This window comes from Alexandromys fortis, unplaced genomic scaffold (assembly GCF_014885135.2).
Source record: "Alexandromys fortis isolate MF-2015 unplaced genomic scaffold, M_Fortis_MF-2015_v1.1 scaffold_26, whole genome shotgun sequence".
Lineage (NCBI taxonomy): Eukaryota > Metazoa > Chordata > Mammalia > Rodentia > Cricetidae > Alexandromys > Alexandromys fortis.
The window spans coordinates 7,633,445-7,648,576 of NW_026067894.1; the positions used below are offsets into that span (position 1 = coordinate 7,633,445).

Sequence of the window (15,132 nt, forward strand, 5' to 3'; positions counted from 1 at the left end):
GCCAGATGGGGCTCCAGTTACAGGCCTGAGCATCTGTACCACCCCCTCCCTAGCCCAGCCTTCCCTCAAGACAGCCCTGTCTAGAGAGCCTGTAGAGCTCATGTCAGGGGCGGCACTTTATTCAGGGAAGTGAGCCTGGGCCAGCGTGGGGGCCAGAGCCAGTACCAAAGCTGGGGTTTTATGGCTGGGCTCTTGGAGCCCGTAACAGCAGTGTTGCATTGGGAACCAGGCCTGCGGCCTTCAGGGTGAGCGCATCATCCCGGTAGACCGTGGGTGGAAAGGTGCTGAAGATCTCAAAGGTGGCTGCGTCCATGTCCCTGGGTGTTCATCAGAGTACATCGAGTTACGCCATGGGACCAGGGACGCCCTGCAGCCCCCAGCCCTGCCTCATACCCACCTGGCCTTTGCTAAGAGGTTGCGCACATCGCCTATGGTGTCCTCAGGCCGCATCATCAATAGGAAGGCCTGCTCCCCGTTCTCAGACTTGATGCGCAACATGGAGAGCGGAGGCACTGGCATGGTGGGTGACTCCTGGCTCCTGCAGGTCCAAAGGCCCTCAGTGCTCCCCAGCTCCCAGGTCCTTTCCCCTCTACCCTGCTCTCACCTCTGCCCAGCCCTCACCTCTGCCCAGCCCTCACCTCTGCCGCTCAGAAGCCAAGGCGGGTGTCTCCACTATGATCTCCTGGATCCGGGCAGGCATTGGGCAGCAGCTCTGGAAAGCAGCAATGAAAAGTGGACGGAGCCCTAGGTCCCACCTATATCGTTCCCTCCGCCCTTAGAGAGGACCGGCTCATTCTTGAGCAGGAATGGAGGAGCCCATGAGCCAGAGAGCTGGCGTGTTGTGTGTAAAGGGAAGGAGGCTCTGGAAGGCAACACCATCATTCTTCTGGTCCGATGTAAGAGACAAGCCCACCCAGATGATGGCCAGGCTTGGGGACCTAACCTAGCCTTAGCTCAGGGAAGACACTGAGCCGAGCCTGAAGGATGAGTAGCAATTATCTGAAATGGAGCAGGGCAGGAACTCCCTACTGCACAAAGATCCCAAGCAACAAGAGCCTGAAAGAGGGATGCAGTCGGGGCCTGGCAGCAGTTTACAGGTCTCAAAGCAAGGAAACAAGGAGACAGGAAAGAAGGGAGGGAAGGCTAGAAATGGGGAGGGCACTGGTACAAAATGGATGTTCAGGGCCAGGATAAGGGCCTTGGCTTTCTCCAAGAATCCCCAGGCAGTCCCTGCTGAGGGCCATGGCTAGCAGGAGCAGGAGGGCGGTGGGAAGGTCAGCACAGAAAAGGTATGAGACACCCTGCAGCCTAGACTAGGGAGGTGGGCTGCAGCCAGGAGCTCGAGGGGTGGCCAGACTGGACAAGACAACTTGGGCAAAGATGAGTTGGAAACAGCCTTGGGTGGAGACCTGGGGAGAAGAGCGGGGTGATGGCAGAAGATAATGAACTCGTGGCATCTGAAAGGCCTGCAGGACAGTTGAGAAGGAGCTCCTAGGCCAAGTTCAAGGACATGCCCCGGGCCTTGGGCTCGTCCCCTCACCCCAGCTGCCCTGTGGAGTAGAGCACCAGCTCCACAGAGACGCCGTACAGTTCTGAGGGTGCTCTTGCCATCCTGACCTCTGCTTGGGCCTATAGGCCTGAGCCTCCGGGCAAGACACTGTAGGCTGAGCCGAGGTTGGTGAAAACGTCCCCTGGAGAAAGCTGGGGAATTAGGGCAGGCCTCACCTGCAAGGTGTCCCTGATGGGGCCCCGGATGTCAATCACCTCGCCTTGTCGGATGACACACTTGGGAAGCCTGTTCAGGAATTTCTCAGCAGTCATCCTGGAGCCTGCAGAGAGGGCATCGGGAACCTTAGCCCAGGAGGGACAGCAAGGGCTGGCAGAGGCTACCTGGACTTGCTCTGCACAGCCCCCCAGCCAGCCGTGGGGCCCAGCTTACCTGAAGTATCCTCCACCCTGTCCGAGGCCTTGTGCATTTTCTGCCGGCCCACCACGCGACCCTCACCTGGGAAGGAGCCCAGCCCATCCTCTGGGAAGACCTGATTGCGCAGGTCGCTTACCTGGCAGGAAGGAAGGGCCACAGAAGCAGGGAACCCAGCTCCTCAGCTCTGCAGCCTTACCCCCACCCATTTGCCCAAAGGCCTCGAGAATAACCCAAGAGAACCACAGTTCAAGTCTCTGCTACCGCCTCAGGCTCCGTTTGTGCAAGCGCCCCTTACTCATGCTAGCTGAAGCCATAGTACTGCCTGCCGACCCCCCACACACTGGAAGCTGGTCACACAAGGCAATGAGTGTCAGGACAGGGCAGAGCCCTGCTCCAGTCTAGTCTGCAGGGCAGCCGCTATCACTGTGGTCTCCACAGTTGCCCTGTCCAGGCCGTTCCAAGGCTGTCTCCACACAGAACTCTCAAACCCCCCCAGTCATGACTCACACTCCTTTGCATCATGATGGCACACACCCTCACTGTGGAGATACCCGCCTCTGGAACCTGCTGCCTCCTGGTCCCCATGACGACAACCTTCCTCTCACTCAGCCCTGGCAACACATGGGCTCCACTCCTGTCCTCGCAGCCCAGCCAGCCCTGCCTCCTTTCATTGTTTGCAACTCATGCCCCACTTCTACCCCAGCCAAGTGGTTTCCAAAGCTTCTGGAGAAAACTATGCTCCCTGTGCAGTGTAGATTCCTCTAGAACCTCAGGACATCTTGGTGTTCCTGAATGCTGGGGAGGGCAGAGTAGTGGTCTCAAGCCAATGCTGTACCTTCAAGATGCCAGCAGAGGGCACAGTCTGCTGCTCAGCTGGGGGGGGGGGGGACCTCATGGCTGCTCTGGCCATGACAGCCTCGACTCTCTGCTCCCTCCCCTTCCTGCAGGACATCCCGACTGGGTCCCCAGAGTGAAAGACTCCCTCTTAGGATAGCTGATCCCTGAGCAAGCTTTCCCCAGTCTCTTCAAAGCACACAGGGAAGGGGTGGGTTGAGGAGCCACTGGTTACCTTAAAGGGGACTCCATCAGGATACAGCCGCTGGAGCTCTGTGGGAAAGAAGCCATCCAGTATGTCCCGGAGGCAGCGCTGCAGGAGAGTGAACAGGCCTCTGTAGCCATGCTATGCCATGCTGTGCCATGCTATGCCCAAACCTGCTACCTACTTAGTTGGCAAACCCTAAGCATCATACTCTTGAACTACTGAGAACTCTGAAACTGGAGAGGTGGGGCCTGTGTACTCGGTGGAGGACACGCTAATGCAGTGAGCTGGCTCCACGTCTCCCTGGGCCCCACAGCCCCATCCTACCTGTGTGGAGGGATCATAGAAGGGGCGGAAGGGCCCGTCAAACATCATAATGCCATTCCGGTAGAGCTTTAGTGGGATGGGCTCTAGGGTACGGAGCTGTGCCCCACCGGGCATTGGTGTCACCTGGGCCTCTCCCTCCGACACCAGCTCACTCAGGTCCTGCAGGCTGGCCAGCAGTCTGTCAAAGTCCACCTCAGGAGGTACTAAAGAATCTCCTGGCCAAAAAAAAAAAAAAGTAGATGCCCATAAGCCTCTGTGGCTGCTTGTACCCTGGCAGCTGTCTCTGGGGAACCCTCCCGCACTGAGAAGAGGCCTCAATTCCTAAAGGGGCAGTGCGAATACTTTGAACTGTTTGCTTATTTGAGCCCTGGTTCATGTAGTCTTGAACTATATACTAAGGATGACCTTGAATGCTTTCTGATCCTCCTGCCTCCACATTCCAAGTGCTGGGATGACGTGAGTGTCATCACACCTAGCAGGGCACTTACTTTGGGTCAAGGGCTTAATGTCCATCGTCCCATTTCCTCCACATAGGTTCCTACCCTGTAAGGGTTATACTCCTTCCCACTGTCAGAGATGGAAACTGAGACCAGAGAGAGTTTGGTAGCTTCTTAGATGTGCACAGCATTAAGACCAAAAGCCAAGTTTGATACTAGATCTATGCCAGGCACTGGGTTGGCAAAGCTCCCAGCCCTGAATCAAAGCTTTGAGGATTCAAATCCCAGCTCTGCACTTCCTCCTGTGTGGCCTTACCACAGTGCTTGGGGCTAGAATGGGATGCCAGTAGCTGCGGCCTCCCAGGGCGGCTACAGGTGCCAAGGAAATGGCCACATGAGGGCTAACTTGGAACAGCCTGAACTATCCACGTCCGATCACTGGTCACCAGCTCTACCTTGCACAAATGGTCCTTGGGCCAACCCAAAGGCTGGGAGGCAGGGGCTGTTTAATCTCCACTATATGCATGAGGAAACGGCATCAGAAAAGTGCAAAATGACTCAGCTCAGGCCATCTGGAAAGCTAGAGGACTTAGGACCCAGCTGCATCGTCAGGAGGAGGTGGGCAAGAGGGGGGTAGGTGACTGTCAGGATGCTGGGCCAGCTGCTGCACAGGTGTGACGACTTCTGGGCCTCACTCTGAGAACCTGCCAGACTCTGGCTCCTCTGGAAACTGCTGCCTGCACACATGGCTGTGCACAGTCCGAGAGGGTGTCGACAACATGATCAGGACGGCCACAAAGGGGCCAGAAGAAAGGGTGGTGGGCAGGAGGGATGCCAGCTGGGGCCCCGCCCCTCGAGTACAAGCCTCCAGCACACATCTGGCTGTGGGCTCTGTGAAAGCTGTCTTCACCAGGACAGCCAGGCTGTGGCAGGATGTGGGACAGGGTGTTGGCGATGCAACTGCTCTCTCCCAAGTAGAAAGACCTACAGGTACAGGGGCTGTGCTTCCTGTTGTCTCTGCAGCTGACGAGCCCTAGGCCCTCTGCCAGCCTTTCTTTCTCCTTGGCACTGGCTACCATCTGAAGGGCTATGCGCAGTCTTCCCTGCTGTGTGCACCAGCAGCCCAGTTTACATGACACTGGGAAGTAAACCTCATGGATGGGAAGCAAGCGCTCTGCCAACTGCATTATACCCCCTGCCCCACAATGGTTTGACATTGCTTTCCTTTACAGTTAGTTTAAGAACAAAACAAAACAACAAAAAACAAACCAGAAAGTATCTCCCGTAAGGCCAAGACAGACATGGGATGGGCAGGGCAAGGAGACAGACTGGACAATGCTAAGAAATACTGACGGCAAGTTTGCTTCAGAAGGCTGGCCTGGAGGGCCGGGACTGGAGACCAGAAGCAGGGCATTTCATAGATGAAGAGGTGAGGGCAGGGTGGTGGTGGCACAGGCCTTTAATTCCAGCACTTGGGAAGCAGAGGCAGGCAAATCTCTGTGAGTTCGAGGCCAGCCTGGTCTACAAGAGCTAGTTCCAGAACAGCTACGGCTGTTACACAGAGAAACCCTGTCTCGAAGGGTGGGGAGGGAAGGAAGAATGGGAAGGACTAGGGCAGGGAGAGACAGAGGAAGTGAGGAACTGGTCTATTTCCTGCCTAGAAAGTAAGAGAAACCTGGCCGGGCCAGGAAGAGGGCAGAGGAGGTCGGCTGGGCTGGGCTGCCATAGGGTGCAAAGACAGTAGGGAAGCTAGGGCTCCCAGGGAGAATCACGGCTCCAGGAAAAAGCACTTGGGGAGTAGGACAGGAGGGGCCTGGTGTGGTCAGCACAGGGCAGCTGTCAAATCAGTGAACACCCCCCCCCCATGAGGAAATAGGGCCGTGTGAGGTGTCATTTTCCATGTAAGCCTTGCAGAGACCGCATGACTCATTCAGCTCTCAGTGGCCATGCCTCCCCCTCAAGTACCAACCCAGCCTCTCCCCACTTGCCACTTCCCTGGCCCCCAAGGGCCACACTGGCATGGCTGCTGCTTGTGAGCTCCGTGGCCTCGGCAAGCAGGCTTCTCTGCCTCAGCTTCTTCTTGTGTAGGAGGACAGCTCCCTGTCTTAGGAAATGCTGTTGGGCCTCCCAACTTACTGTGGGCACAGGCTGCACCAAGCCCACCTCCTCTGAGAACCTTGCAGGGACCCCCTGGCTCTTCTGCCTGGTTCCTGTAGCCCGAGCCCATCCCCTGGGCCCGTCACACACTCTTTGTCATTTTGTGTGACTATTTGCCTTCCGACTGCTGGGCACTCCTTGAACCCTAACCTGACCCAGCTGGATGTCCTAGAAGCTTGTGCCAACCCACGGGAGCACCTGTGTATCTGCCTGCCACTGTCAGGAGCGTGGCTCTGCTGGGCTCTGGGAGCATCAACACTCTCTAGAGTCCTGTCCTCCAGGCCATACTCTAGAGGGGCTAGGGTTCGAGACAGAAGCAAGTGTAGGAGAAGCGTGTCTACCCAAGGCAAATCAAACAGGCTGCCGGCGTGGCCTCCTGACCTAGGAATGTGGAAAGCACCAACCAGACTCAGGGGCTTGGGACTTGGGCAGAAAGCTAGCAAAGACAGGTTGGCCAGCAATGTGTGGGGAGGGTGGGCATCTGAAGACAGACGGGAGAGTGAAGAGCACCAAGCCCACCCATGTGCTTATCCCTGAGGCCCAAGACCTGTCGTGTGTTGTGGCCAGGCAAAAGTTCTGGATCTAGAACATTCTAATTACTCCCTTTGGCCCAAAACTGGCGTTCTGGCCCTCCTGCCCACTGGCAGTCTGTGGGAAGTGATAGCCAGCAAAATAGGTAAAATCAGTGCCCAGCAATGAGGCAGCGGAGGACCCCAGGGACAGAGCCGGGCTAGTCCCTGACACAAGAGGGAGTTCTAAGGAGGAAAAGCTTCTAGAAATGGAAAACATTTCCTCATGTGGCAGGAAGAACTAAAGGCCCCTTCCACACGGAAAGGCAAGAACAATGCAAGTGCAGCGAGCTCTGTGCCCAGGAGCTCCCAGATGGAAGGCAATGGTGGCCTCCACAGGGGGCTTTAGCTGGGGAGCTGCACCAACAGAACAGAACACACATGATGCCTGCTAGAGGGCAGGCTGTGGGGCACAGGGGACAAGTAGAAGACATGTTCAGACACCAGCCATCTGGTCCAGCCCCTCCTAAAGGAGGCCAGAGACACCTTTGGGCCAGGAGGAAGGCTGCTCTCCAGGATGGGAGGGGCACGTGAAGCAGAGAGAGCCTCACCTCACAGGGTGGACACCAGGGACGACACTAGGAAACATCAGCCTTCAGCGTCCTAGTACCCACAGCCATCTGCTGGGGACTCAGGCCTAGAGGACTGTGACCAGGGCACACGCCCTGGGCTGCTCTGGTCTGATCCATAGATCTGCCTAGCAGGCCCTCAGGTGCTTCCCATGGCCTGGGGCCGCACTGCTCCCTAACATCTTGTCATAGGCACGGTCCAAGCCACCTCTGACTTGTCTCTCCTCTGTCTCCTCTTGTCCTCCACACCAGCACTGCCTCACCTTCTATCAAATGATTGGGCCACCTCCCAGTGGGCTCTCAGCCCCCTCCATTAGTCTTCAGATACTCTGCCTTAGTCTGCCCATCTATAAAATGGAATACCCTTTGGTCCATGCTAAAGTTGTTTATTCAAAACACTTTGAAAGCTGTAAAAGAGCCAGGCATGGTAGTGGAACATGCCTTTAATCACAGCACTTGGAGGCAGAGCAAGGGCATCTTAGCCCTCAGCCATCTATCTTCCTAGCCCCATGTTTGATCTTTGAGATAGGGACTCCTGTAACCCATGCTGTCCTCAGAACTGCCTCCTCCTAGCTGCGGACAATCTTTAACTCCTGATCCTCCTGTCGCCACCTCCTGCGTGTTGAGACTGCAAGCCTGCATCACTCTGCCTGGCTTACCAGGTGCCAGGAAAGGAACCCAGGCTTTGTGCATTACAGGTAAACACCCTACCAACTGAGCCACGCCCTCAGCCCTAGACTCCGGTCTTTATCTAAAGGACACTTCGACAGCTACGCTGTTGTCACCTTCTAGACAGTCCCTTTGGGAATGCTGCTTCGGTTCCCAGGGCACTTGTTTCCTTTGGAGTCTGGGACAGAACATGACATGCACGGGCCTCCGCATGTGACTCATTTGCTATTGGTAAAACCCTGAGGGTGACAATGTGCGCCCCATTTTGTTGATGAACTTGAGGCTCAGGGAAGGGAAGTGGCTTGCCTAAGCCACAAGCCACCCCTGAACAGGTGGTGGAGTAGACATGAGGATCTGAGTTAGATTCCGAAGTGTAGAGGTGAAAATGGGCCCCATTTCAGAAACAGCTTTTTGGACCTGAATCTAAGGACAAAGTGGGTTGGGAGCCCACTAAATATCAGTGATTAAACATGAAAAATGATGCAGAGGCAGGCAGATCTCATGATTGAGGCCAGCTTGATCTACAGAGTGAGTTCCAGGACAGCCAGGGCTACAGAGAAACAGAGTCTCTGTTGCCAAAAAAGAAACAAATTAAAACAACAAAACCCACATGAAAATCAGTGCCCATCAAACCAGATTCCCATGTCCTGATGCACACATGAGCCTTCAGTGGGACCCTAGGAGGAGGCTGAGCCCTGGGAACTAGATAGGGGCTTCCAGTCAGAGGGCGGGCTTCCACTCTTCACCCCCTCCCGTTGCCAACCACAGGACCTCTACTAGTCTAGGCTGCCTTGAACTCTCAATCTTCCTGACCCAGCCTTCCAAGTGCAGGGATTACAGACAGGTGTGAACTACCACGCCAGGTTTTGTGAGGTTTTGTTTTTGTTTGTTTAAAGACAGTGACCTTAGGTGGTAGTGGTGTTAACCTTTAAGGCAGCAATTCAGAGGCAAAGGCAGGTGATTTCAAGGTCAGCCTGTTCTACAAAAAGGGTTCCAGAACAACCAGGGCTGTTACACATAGAAACCCTGTCTCAAAAACAAAACAAAACAAAAAGCATCAAATATCTAGTAAGTCTGGGTCTCTGTAGTCCTTGGCAGATGAGCAGGTAGAGACCCAAGTGAGACCAGGGAGGGAGACCTCGGGCTTTCCCTGGGTCAGGGGCAAGGTGTTGGTAAATCAGCAGCCCCATCTCCACCCCAATACTGAGAGGCCAGGGCTTGAAACAAAGGGCCTCTGGGATAGTGGCAGGCCAACAGGGAGTTGCTGAAGGGGGCCAGGGCAGATGCTCTACTGTACCTGGCTTCCAGAACTTCTTGGCCGTCATCCAGTCTCGCTCATCATTTTCAGAGGCTATCTTTTCCTCTGAGTCCTCCTGGTCCATGGGCTCGCCCACCCACTGCAAGCCATAGTCACTGAGGAAACGCTGTGGGCAAGAAGAGCGAGATGTGGTAGGCACCACCTGCCCAGTTTCCATGGAGAGCACCAGTCCAACCCAGATGTTCTCAGCGCAGAGCGGCCTGGACAAAAGACTCCAGCCACTTCCAGCCTGTGACTGTGGAAGCCCTTGACCCTCTAAAGCAGCGGGCTTCTTCCCTCTGAGGGCGCATGCCAGCACCTGTTTCATTGTGCCCAGTAGACCTCTCACGTCAAGTACTTAACACAGTACGTGACCCAAGAACTCCTTAACACTGGCCACTGCAACTCTGGGGACAGTGCGGGTCTGGCCTAACACGAGGAGGTGGCAAGGACACCTGCTCCACAGGAGTGAGCCTCCCTCTCCTTCCTGACACAGACTTGGTGTGCACAGCTCACATGTCTGTGGTTCTAGGTGTGTACAGTGCACATGCACAGATGCACTTGTGTGTGGGCCCAGAGGACAGGCTGGCGTCACCTCCTCAAGCACTGTCTGCCGTGGTGTTTTTCACTCAAGGGGCTGGCTGCTGCCTGGGTCACGCTGGCTAATGAGTTCCACCTGACTGTCTTCCCAGCTCCAGGATGGTTAACTCCATGAAACCATTCCTGCCTTCTTTTCCTTTTTTCTGTTTTAATGGATTCTAGGGACAGGACAAAGGTCCTCATGCATGAAGCAAACACTTTACTGACTGAACCATCTCCTCCCCAGCCCAGGAGGAGTTGCATATACTTTTTATTTATTTTTTTTTGGGGGGGGGGCATGTTTCCAGACAGGGTTTCTCTGTGGAGCCCTGCCTGTCCTAGAACTCACTCTGTAGACCGGGCTGGTCTCAGATCCCCCTGCCTCTGCCTCCCAAGGGCTGGACTAAAGGTGTGTCCTTCTTGGCCAGCTCTTCAGTGCGCAGCTCACTCAGGGGTAAGGGGTGCGGCTATCAATTGCCTGCCGCTGTGGGCCCTGACGCCATCGGTCTCCACTTCTCTCAACAGCTGATTTCCCTCTCACTGCTTCTGTGCCACTTCTACCCCCCCCCACCTGCGAGGTTCCTCGTGCCCAGCCCTGACCACTCTCCCTTTGCATGGCTCTTGTCCACCCCTCCTTACATAAAGACAGAACCCAAATCCACAGTCAGTGAGGCTTTCACCTCTGAGCTTGACTCCCACTCACCTCACAGCTACGCAGATGTCCAAATCCACGCATACCGACAAGCCTGAGCCCACACTGCCCCAGACCTCCCCCATCCCAGCAGGCCGTACCTCTCTAGCTACCAACCTCCATGCCCCACTCCTCTCTGTTGTAGGACCCACAGCAAGGCGCTTGGTGCCACCCCAGCCCTCGGTATTCTAGCTCAGGCTCTCACTCTAACCCAAGCTGTCATGGCCTCCTCCCCACCTCTGTCCCACACAGAGGCTGTCTGTCAGGTCTTCTACTCCTGCTGCCGCCAAACTCCGGAGTCAGTCTGTCTTTCAACAAGGCTGGTTCCCTCCCTCCACATACATGGCTGCTTCTGTCCCATTTCCACTTCCTGCACCTACGAGGCTGCCAGCACCCTGCCGCCACCACTCTCCTTTAGGGCTCTGCCCACGTGCACAGACTCCCTCAAACAGAGCCCACAGCGAGGCCCCTTTGACCTGACCTCTTTCTCCCTCTTCACAGGACCTTCACAACCAGACGTGAGCAGGTGGAGCCTTCCTTCTCTGCTTAGACCCTCGCAGGCCCCGCCCCTTCCCAGATCTGCTTGCAGTGGCTCCTCCCACTGTCTCTCACACCTACTGCTAGCCACACGTGTCTCTCCGCTGCTGCAGACTGTGTCTTGTTTTACAGATGACACGAGCCTAATGGCTGGAGTGTCAAACAGGATAAACACTTTAGGTTTGTTCAATTGATGTTTGTTCAATAAACATGCGAAGGTGCATGCTGGAGCCAGGGGTGCACTTGGCTGCGAGGCTGTGGCCCTGCCTCACAGGCTACACATTCCCAGAAGGTAGTTCAGGCACACCTGCAGTTGCCACCCACAACCCCAGATGTGAACATCTGCAATGGGCTGCAGGTGCTGGTATCATGGACAGGGCTTTGGAAAGTCTTCTGCTTGGAGACTGAGCCACTGCCTTCCAGCAAGGCCTCAGGAGGGGGCCAGCAGAGGACCGAGGCACTGCGCCTGCCAAGCAGGCAGGAATACTGGAACCTTCTGAACATCCAGTGCCTTCCAACTCAAGCCTTGAAGCTTGACTGCAATGCTGAGTGGAAAAATGACTGAGGTGACCAAATCAATGGGTAAAGAAGTCATGGCCACCAGGTGGTGGTGGCACACGACTTTAATCCCAGCACTCGGGAGGCAGAGGTAAGCAAATATCTGTGAGTTCAAGACCAGCCTGGTCTAAAAGAGCTAGTTCCAGGACAGACTCCAAAGCTACAAAGAGACCCTGTCTCGAAAAAAAATAAATAAATCATGAGGACCACCTAGCACTAGGTCCAGGTTCTTAGAGGTCCCTCAGAGATGAGGCCCCAGGAAAGCAGAGGATGAAGAAGAGCCCACACTGGTCCACATCAGAAGGGGCTTTAAGGGCTTCTCCAGGAGAAGATGGGATTTGGTCCATGAAGAGAACAGTGTGGGCCAGGGGCCTAAGGTGGGAAAGAATTAGGAAGGCAGAGTGGCTGGAGAGTAGAGCAGCTCTGTGTGAGGGAGGAGGGCTGTGTGAGGAGGGAGGAGGGCTGTGTGAGGGAGGAGGACTGTGTGAGGAGGGAGGAGGGCTGTGTGAGGGAGGAGGGCTGTGTGAGGAGGGAGGAGGGCTGTGTGAGGGAGGAGGGCTGTGTGAGGAGGGAGGAGGGCTGTGTGAGGGAGGAGGGCTGTGTGAGGAGGGAGGAGGGCTCTGTGAGGGAGGAGGGCTAGCCACAGAGCAGCAGCGCTGGAGCAGAACAGGTGAAATCAGGAGTAAGTTAGGCCTTTCAGAGTCTGTGTCGGCCGCAAAGGAGTAGTGCGCTATGGTGCTGGATACCTGCCCTGGCTCTAAACCCCAGGTCAGCCCAGAGCAGGGAAGCAGGCAGGGCCCCAGAAGATGGTGAGGGGCTCAAGCAAATCCTTCCAGGCAGCTGAGACAAGGGAAAGGGGCCTGGCTACACATTCCACCGAGCCTGACCTCTCACCTCCATCTCGCCAACCTGCCGTTGCAGCTGAATGCACTGTGTCTCAAGTTCCTCCTGCCTCTGTGTTGCATTGCCTCCTGGAGAAGAAGCGAGTGAGTCTACTGCCACAACCTAGAGGCTGGCAAGAGCTCTGCCCGAAGGGCTTCTGGGGATCCTCTGAGAACCACCCCTGAGCTGGTCTCGCTGATCTCTCTCTTAACCCTGAGTGGTGGAGGTGGAGGTGGAGGTGGAGGTGGTGGTAGTGGGTTTGCCTGAACTGACTTTCGAGAGCCAGCCATCCCTTCTTCCACTGGAGCGTGCCCCCCCCCATGCTCTTAACAGCATGGGGTGAAGGGTTATTGTCCCTCTCGTCCCATCTGTCCAGACCCTACCAGGAGTCTGCCTGAAGCCCCTGGAGTCTTGATTCCCAAACCACTGTCCAGGCTCCCACGGTTCAGGGACCCAAGCAGGTACCTGACTCAGGGCTTCTTACCCTGGTTCTGCTGAAGGGTCTTCACCAAATCCTCCAGGGCCAGGATCTTCTGGTCCTGAAGCAGTGAAACTCAGAGTGAGTGCAAGTCCTGGTGGGTCCCAGAACCCCACAGGGTAGTAATGAGGTAACTTTAGCCCTCCCCATGGATGAGCCATATCTTTGGCCTTTGAGCATAAACCTGTCCTTATTGCCCTTCGGTATAGCCCCTGCTCTGAGCCTTGATCACCCAATCTCTCTGATAGTCACACTAGCTGAGGAAAGGCCTAGCCCATCTTGGGCCCAGTGTCAAGCTCCCCGCTCTGCTCACCAGCCTGCTAACTTCCCAGCCCACATTCTACCAGGCTCTGCCTTCTCCTAAACTCATGGAGACCAAGATCATCCACAGGTCATGGCTTGCCATCAAAGCAGGCTATTCTGGGGCTGGAGAGATGGCTCAGTGGTTAAGAGCACTGACTGCTTTTCTAAAGGACCCTTCCAGAGGACCCAGGTTCAATTCTCAGCACCCACATGGCAGCTCACAACTGTTTATAATTCCAACATCTCTCACACACAGCCATACATGCAGGCAAAACATCAATACACGGAAAATAAAAATCAATAATTTTTTTTTCTCAAGACAGGGTTTCTCTGTGGCTTTGGAGCCTGTCCTGGAACTAGCTCTTGTAGACCAGGCTGGTCTCGAACTCACAAAGATCCTCCTGTCTCTGCCTCCCAAGTGCTGGGATTAAAGGCGTGCGCCACCACGGCCCGACAAGTAGTTTTTTAAAAATATTTTTTAAAAAAACAGGCTGTTCCATTCAAGGAAACAGTCCTCCCTGGCTGTCTCCTGCCTCAGCCCTTACCTTGGACAGTATCTCATCATTCTGGACCTTCAGCTGTTGCTCCAGCTCCCGCAGCTTCCTGCCCATGGTGGTCATCAGATCCGAGTCATTGAATACAGGGACTGTCAAGTGGACAAAGTTTCTAGTGCTCAGGTCTGGAGCTGAGGCTGACATGGGAAGGGCCAGAGAGGGAGAGGGCCGCAAGGACGGAAGGAGCAGCCCCAACAGCAGTAATGTTCAGTCATGGGCCTTGAAGCTCTTTACACGGAGCAGCTCACGCCAACCCCACAGTGGGCTGTGAAGTCAGTGGGCTACAGGCGACTTTGTGAAGCTGGGTGGGGTGTAGCAACTTGTTCCAGGGGCACGCATCAGTGCAATACATAGGCTACGTCATTTAAGTCGTGTGTGTGTGTGTGTGTGTGTGTGTGTGTGCAGGCTTATATATTTCCATGCACACACATGCAGAGGCAAAAGAGGACATGGGTGCCTTCCTCTATCACTCACTTTTTTTTTTTTTTTTTTGGTGGCAGTGGTGGGGCAAACTAGGGCCATATACATGCTAGGCAAATGCTGAACCTAAAGATTGCTGTTTGGGGTAGGCTAGCTGGCCAGAAACTCCCACAATCCACCTGTCTCTGACCTCTTCTGGTGGAGTTAAAACATACAGAGCCATGACAAGGCTTTATGTGGATGCTGGGGCTTGACTGCAGGGCCTCTTGCATTCACGAGTACTTTTACCCACCCGCCATCTCCTTGCCATCAAGACTGGTGACCTGAGTTGGATTCCTGGAATCCACGTGATGGAAGAAAGAGTTGTGGACACATACACGCTCAACCTTGTGTGTGACCACAGGAACACACACACTAAATAAATAGATAATCACCCAACGCCCCTGTATTTTCCAACACAAGTGGATGGGATTTTGGCAAATGGGCGTGGTGGTGCACACCTTTAATCCCAACACTCGGGAGGAAGAGGTAGGGAGAGCTGTGAGTTGGAGGCCAGCCTGGTCTGCAGAATGAGTTCTAGGCCAGCAGGGGCACACAGTGAAATCCTGTTGAAAATACAAAAGCTAACATGGCTGCTTTAAAGATCTAAAGAGGCACAGATAATACTGCAGCGATGCATGAAGCCGCGTGCCTCCCAGGCCCCAGATCAGGGGAAAATCATTCTGAGAGACACTGGAACCGCTGAGGAGACCGGAATGTAGGAGAGAGAGATGTTAAGGGGATTAATACTTTACCCGTGCTCAGAGGTGCAGCCATAACTGTCTGTGCTTCCTTATCATTAGGGCTGCAGGGGCACTGACGGAGCTAGATCAGGAGCTAGATCTGCGGTCAGGGTCAGGACCTCTGGGTTCCCTCTAGTCTGCTCATCCGAGATGCCCTTCTGTGCCTGTCTGTGACCACGGTGAGAGCTCAGCTGCTATGAGGTGGGGGACACTGGACTCCTACTTCAGCTTGTCTGTACACTGCAAATGCTCCAAATCAAGCCCGGAACCAGGGTGGTGCTGTGCCACTTTCATCCCAACAGGAGGACCAGAAGTTCAAGGTCATCCATGGCTACTTAGTGAGTCTGAGGCCAGCCTAAA

General features: G+C 55.0%; 1 protein-coding gene across 4 annotated transcripts in view; it reads right to left on the reverse strand.

Annotated features, from left to right (window-relative positions):
* Positions 1-98: 98 nt before the first annotated feature.
* Ubxn11 (UBX domain protein 11) overlaps positions 99-15,132 on the reverse strand; it is a 26,592-nt gene continuing 11,558 nt past the window's right edge. For 2 of the 4 annotated variants that reach the window (XM_050152887.1, XM_050152877.1), the window contains 11 exons: positions 13,562-13,662; positions 12,720-12,774; positions 12,248-12,324; positions 8,989-9,115; positions 3,291-3,505; positions 2,994-3,071; positions 1,940-2,060; positions 1,726-1,829; positions 639-712; positions 398-538; positions 99-317 (listed from right to left, as the gene is read on the reverse strand). In XM_050152887.1, coding sequence (XP_050008844.1) covers positions 179-317; positions 398-538; positions 639-712; positions 1,726-1,829; positions 1,940-2,060; positions 2,994-3,071; positions 3,291-3,505; positions 8,989-9,115; positions 12,248-12,324; positions 12,720-12,774; positions 13,562-13,662 — 1,232 coding nt within the window. In that variant the 3' untranslated portion in view covers positions 99-178. Of the gene's footprint in view, positions 318-397; positions 539-638; positions 713-1,725; positions 1,830-1,939; positions 2,061-2,993; positions 3,072-3,290; positions 3,506-8,988; positions 9,116-12,247; positions 12,325-12,719; positions 12,775-13,561; positions 13,663-14,784; positions 14,941-15,132 lie in introns of all 4 variants that reach the window. The other 2 variants (XM_050152893.1, XM_050152902.1) reach the window with 2 other exon arrangements.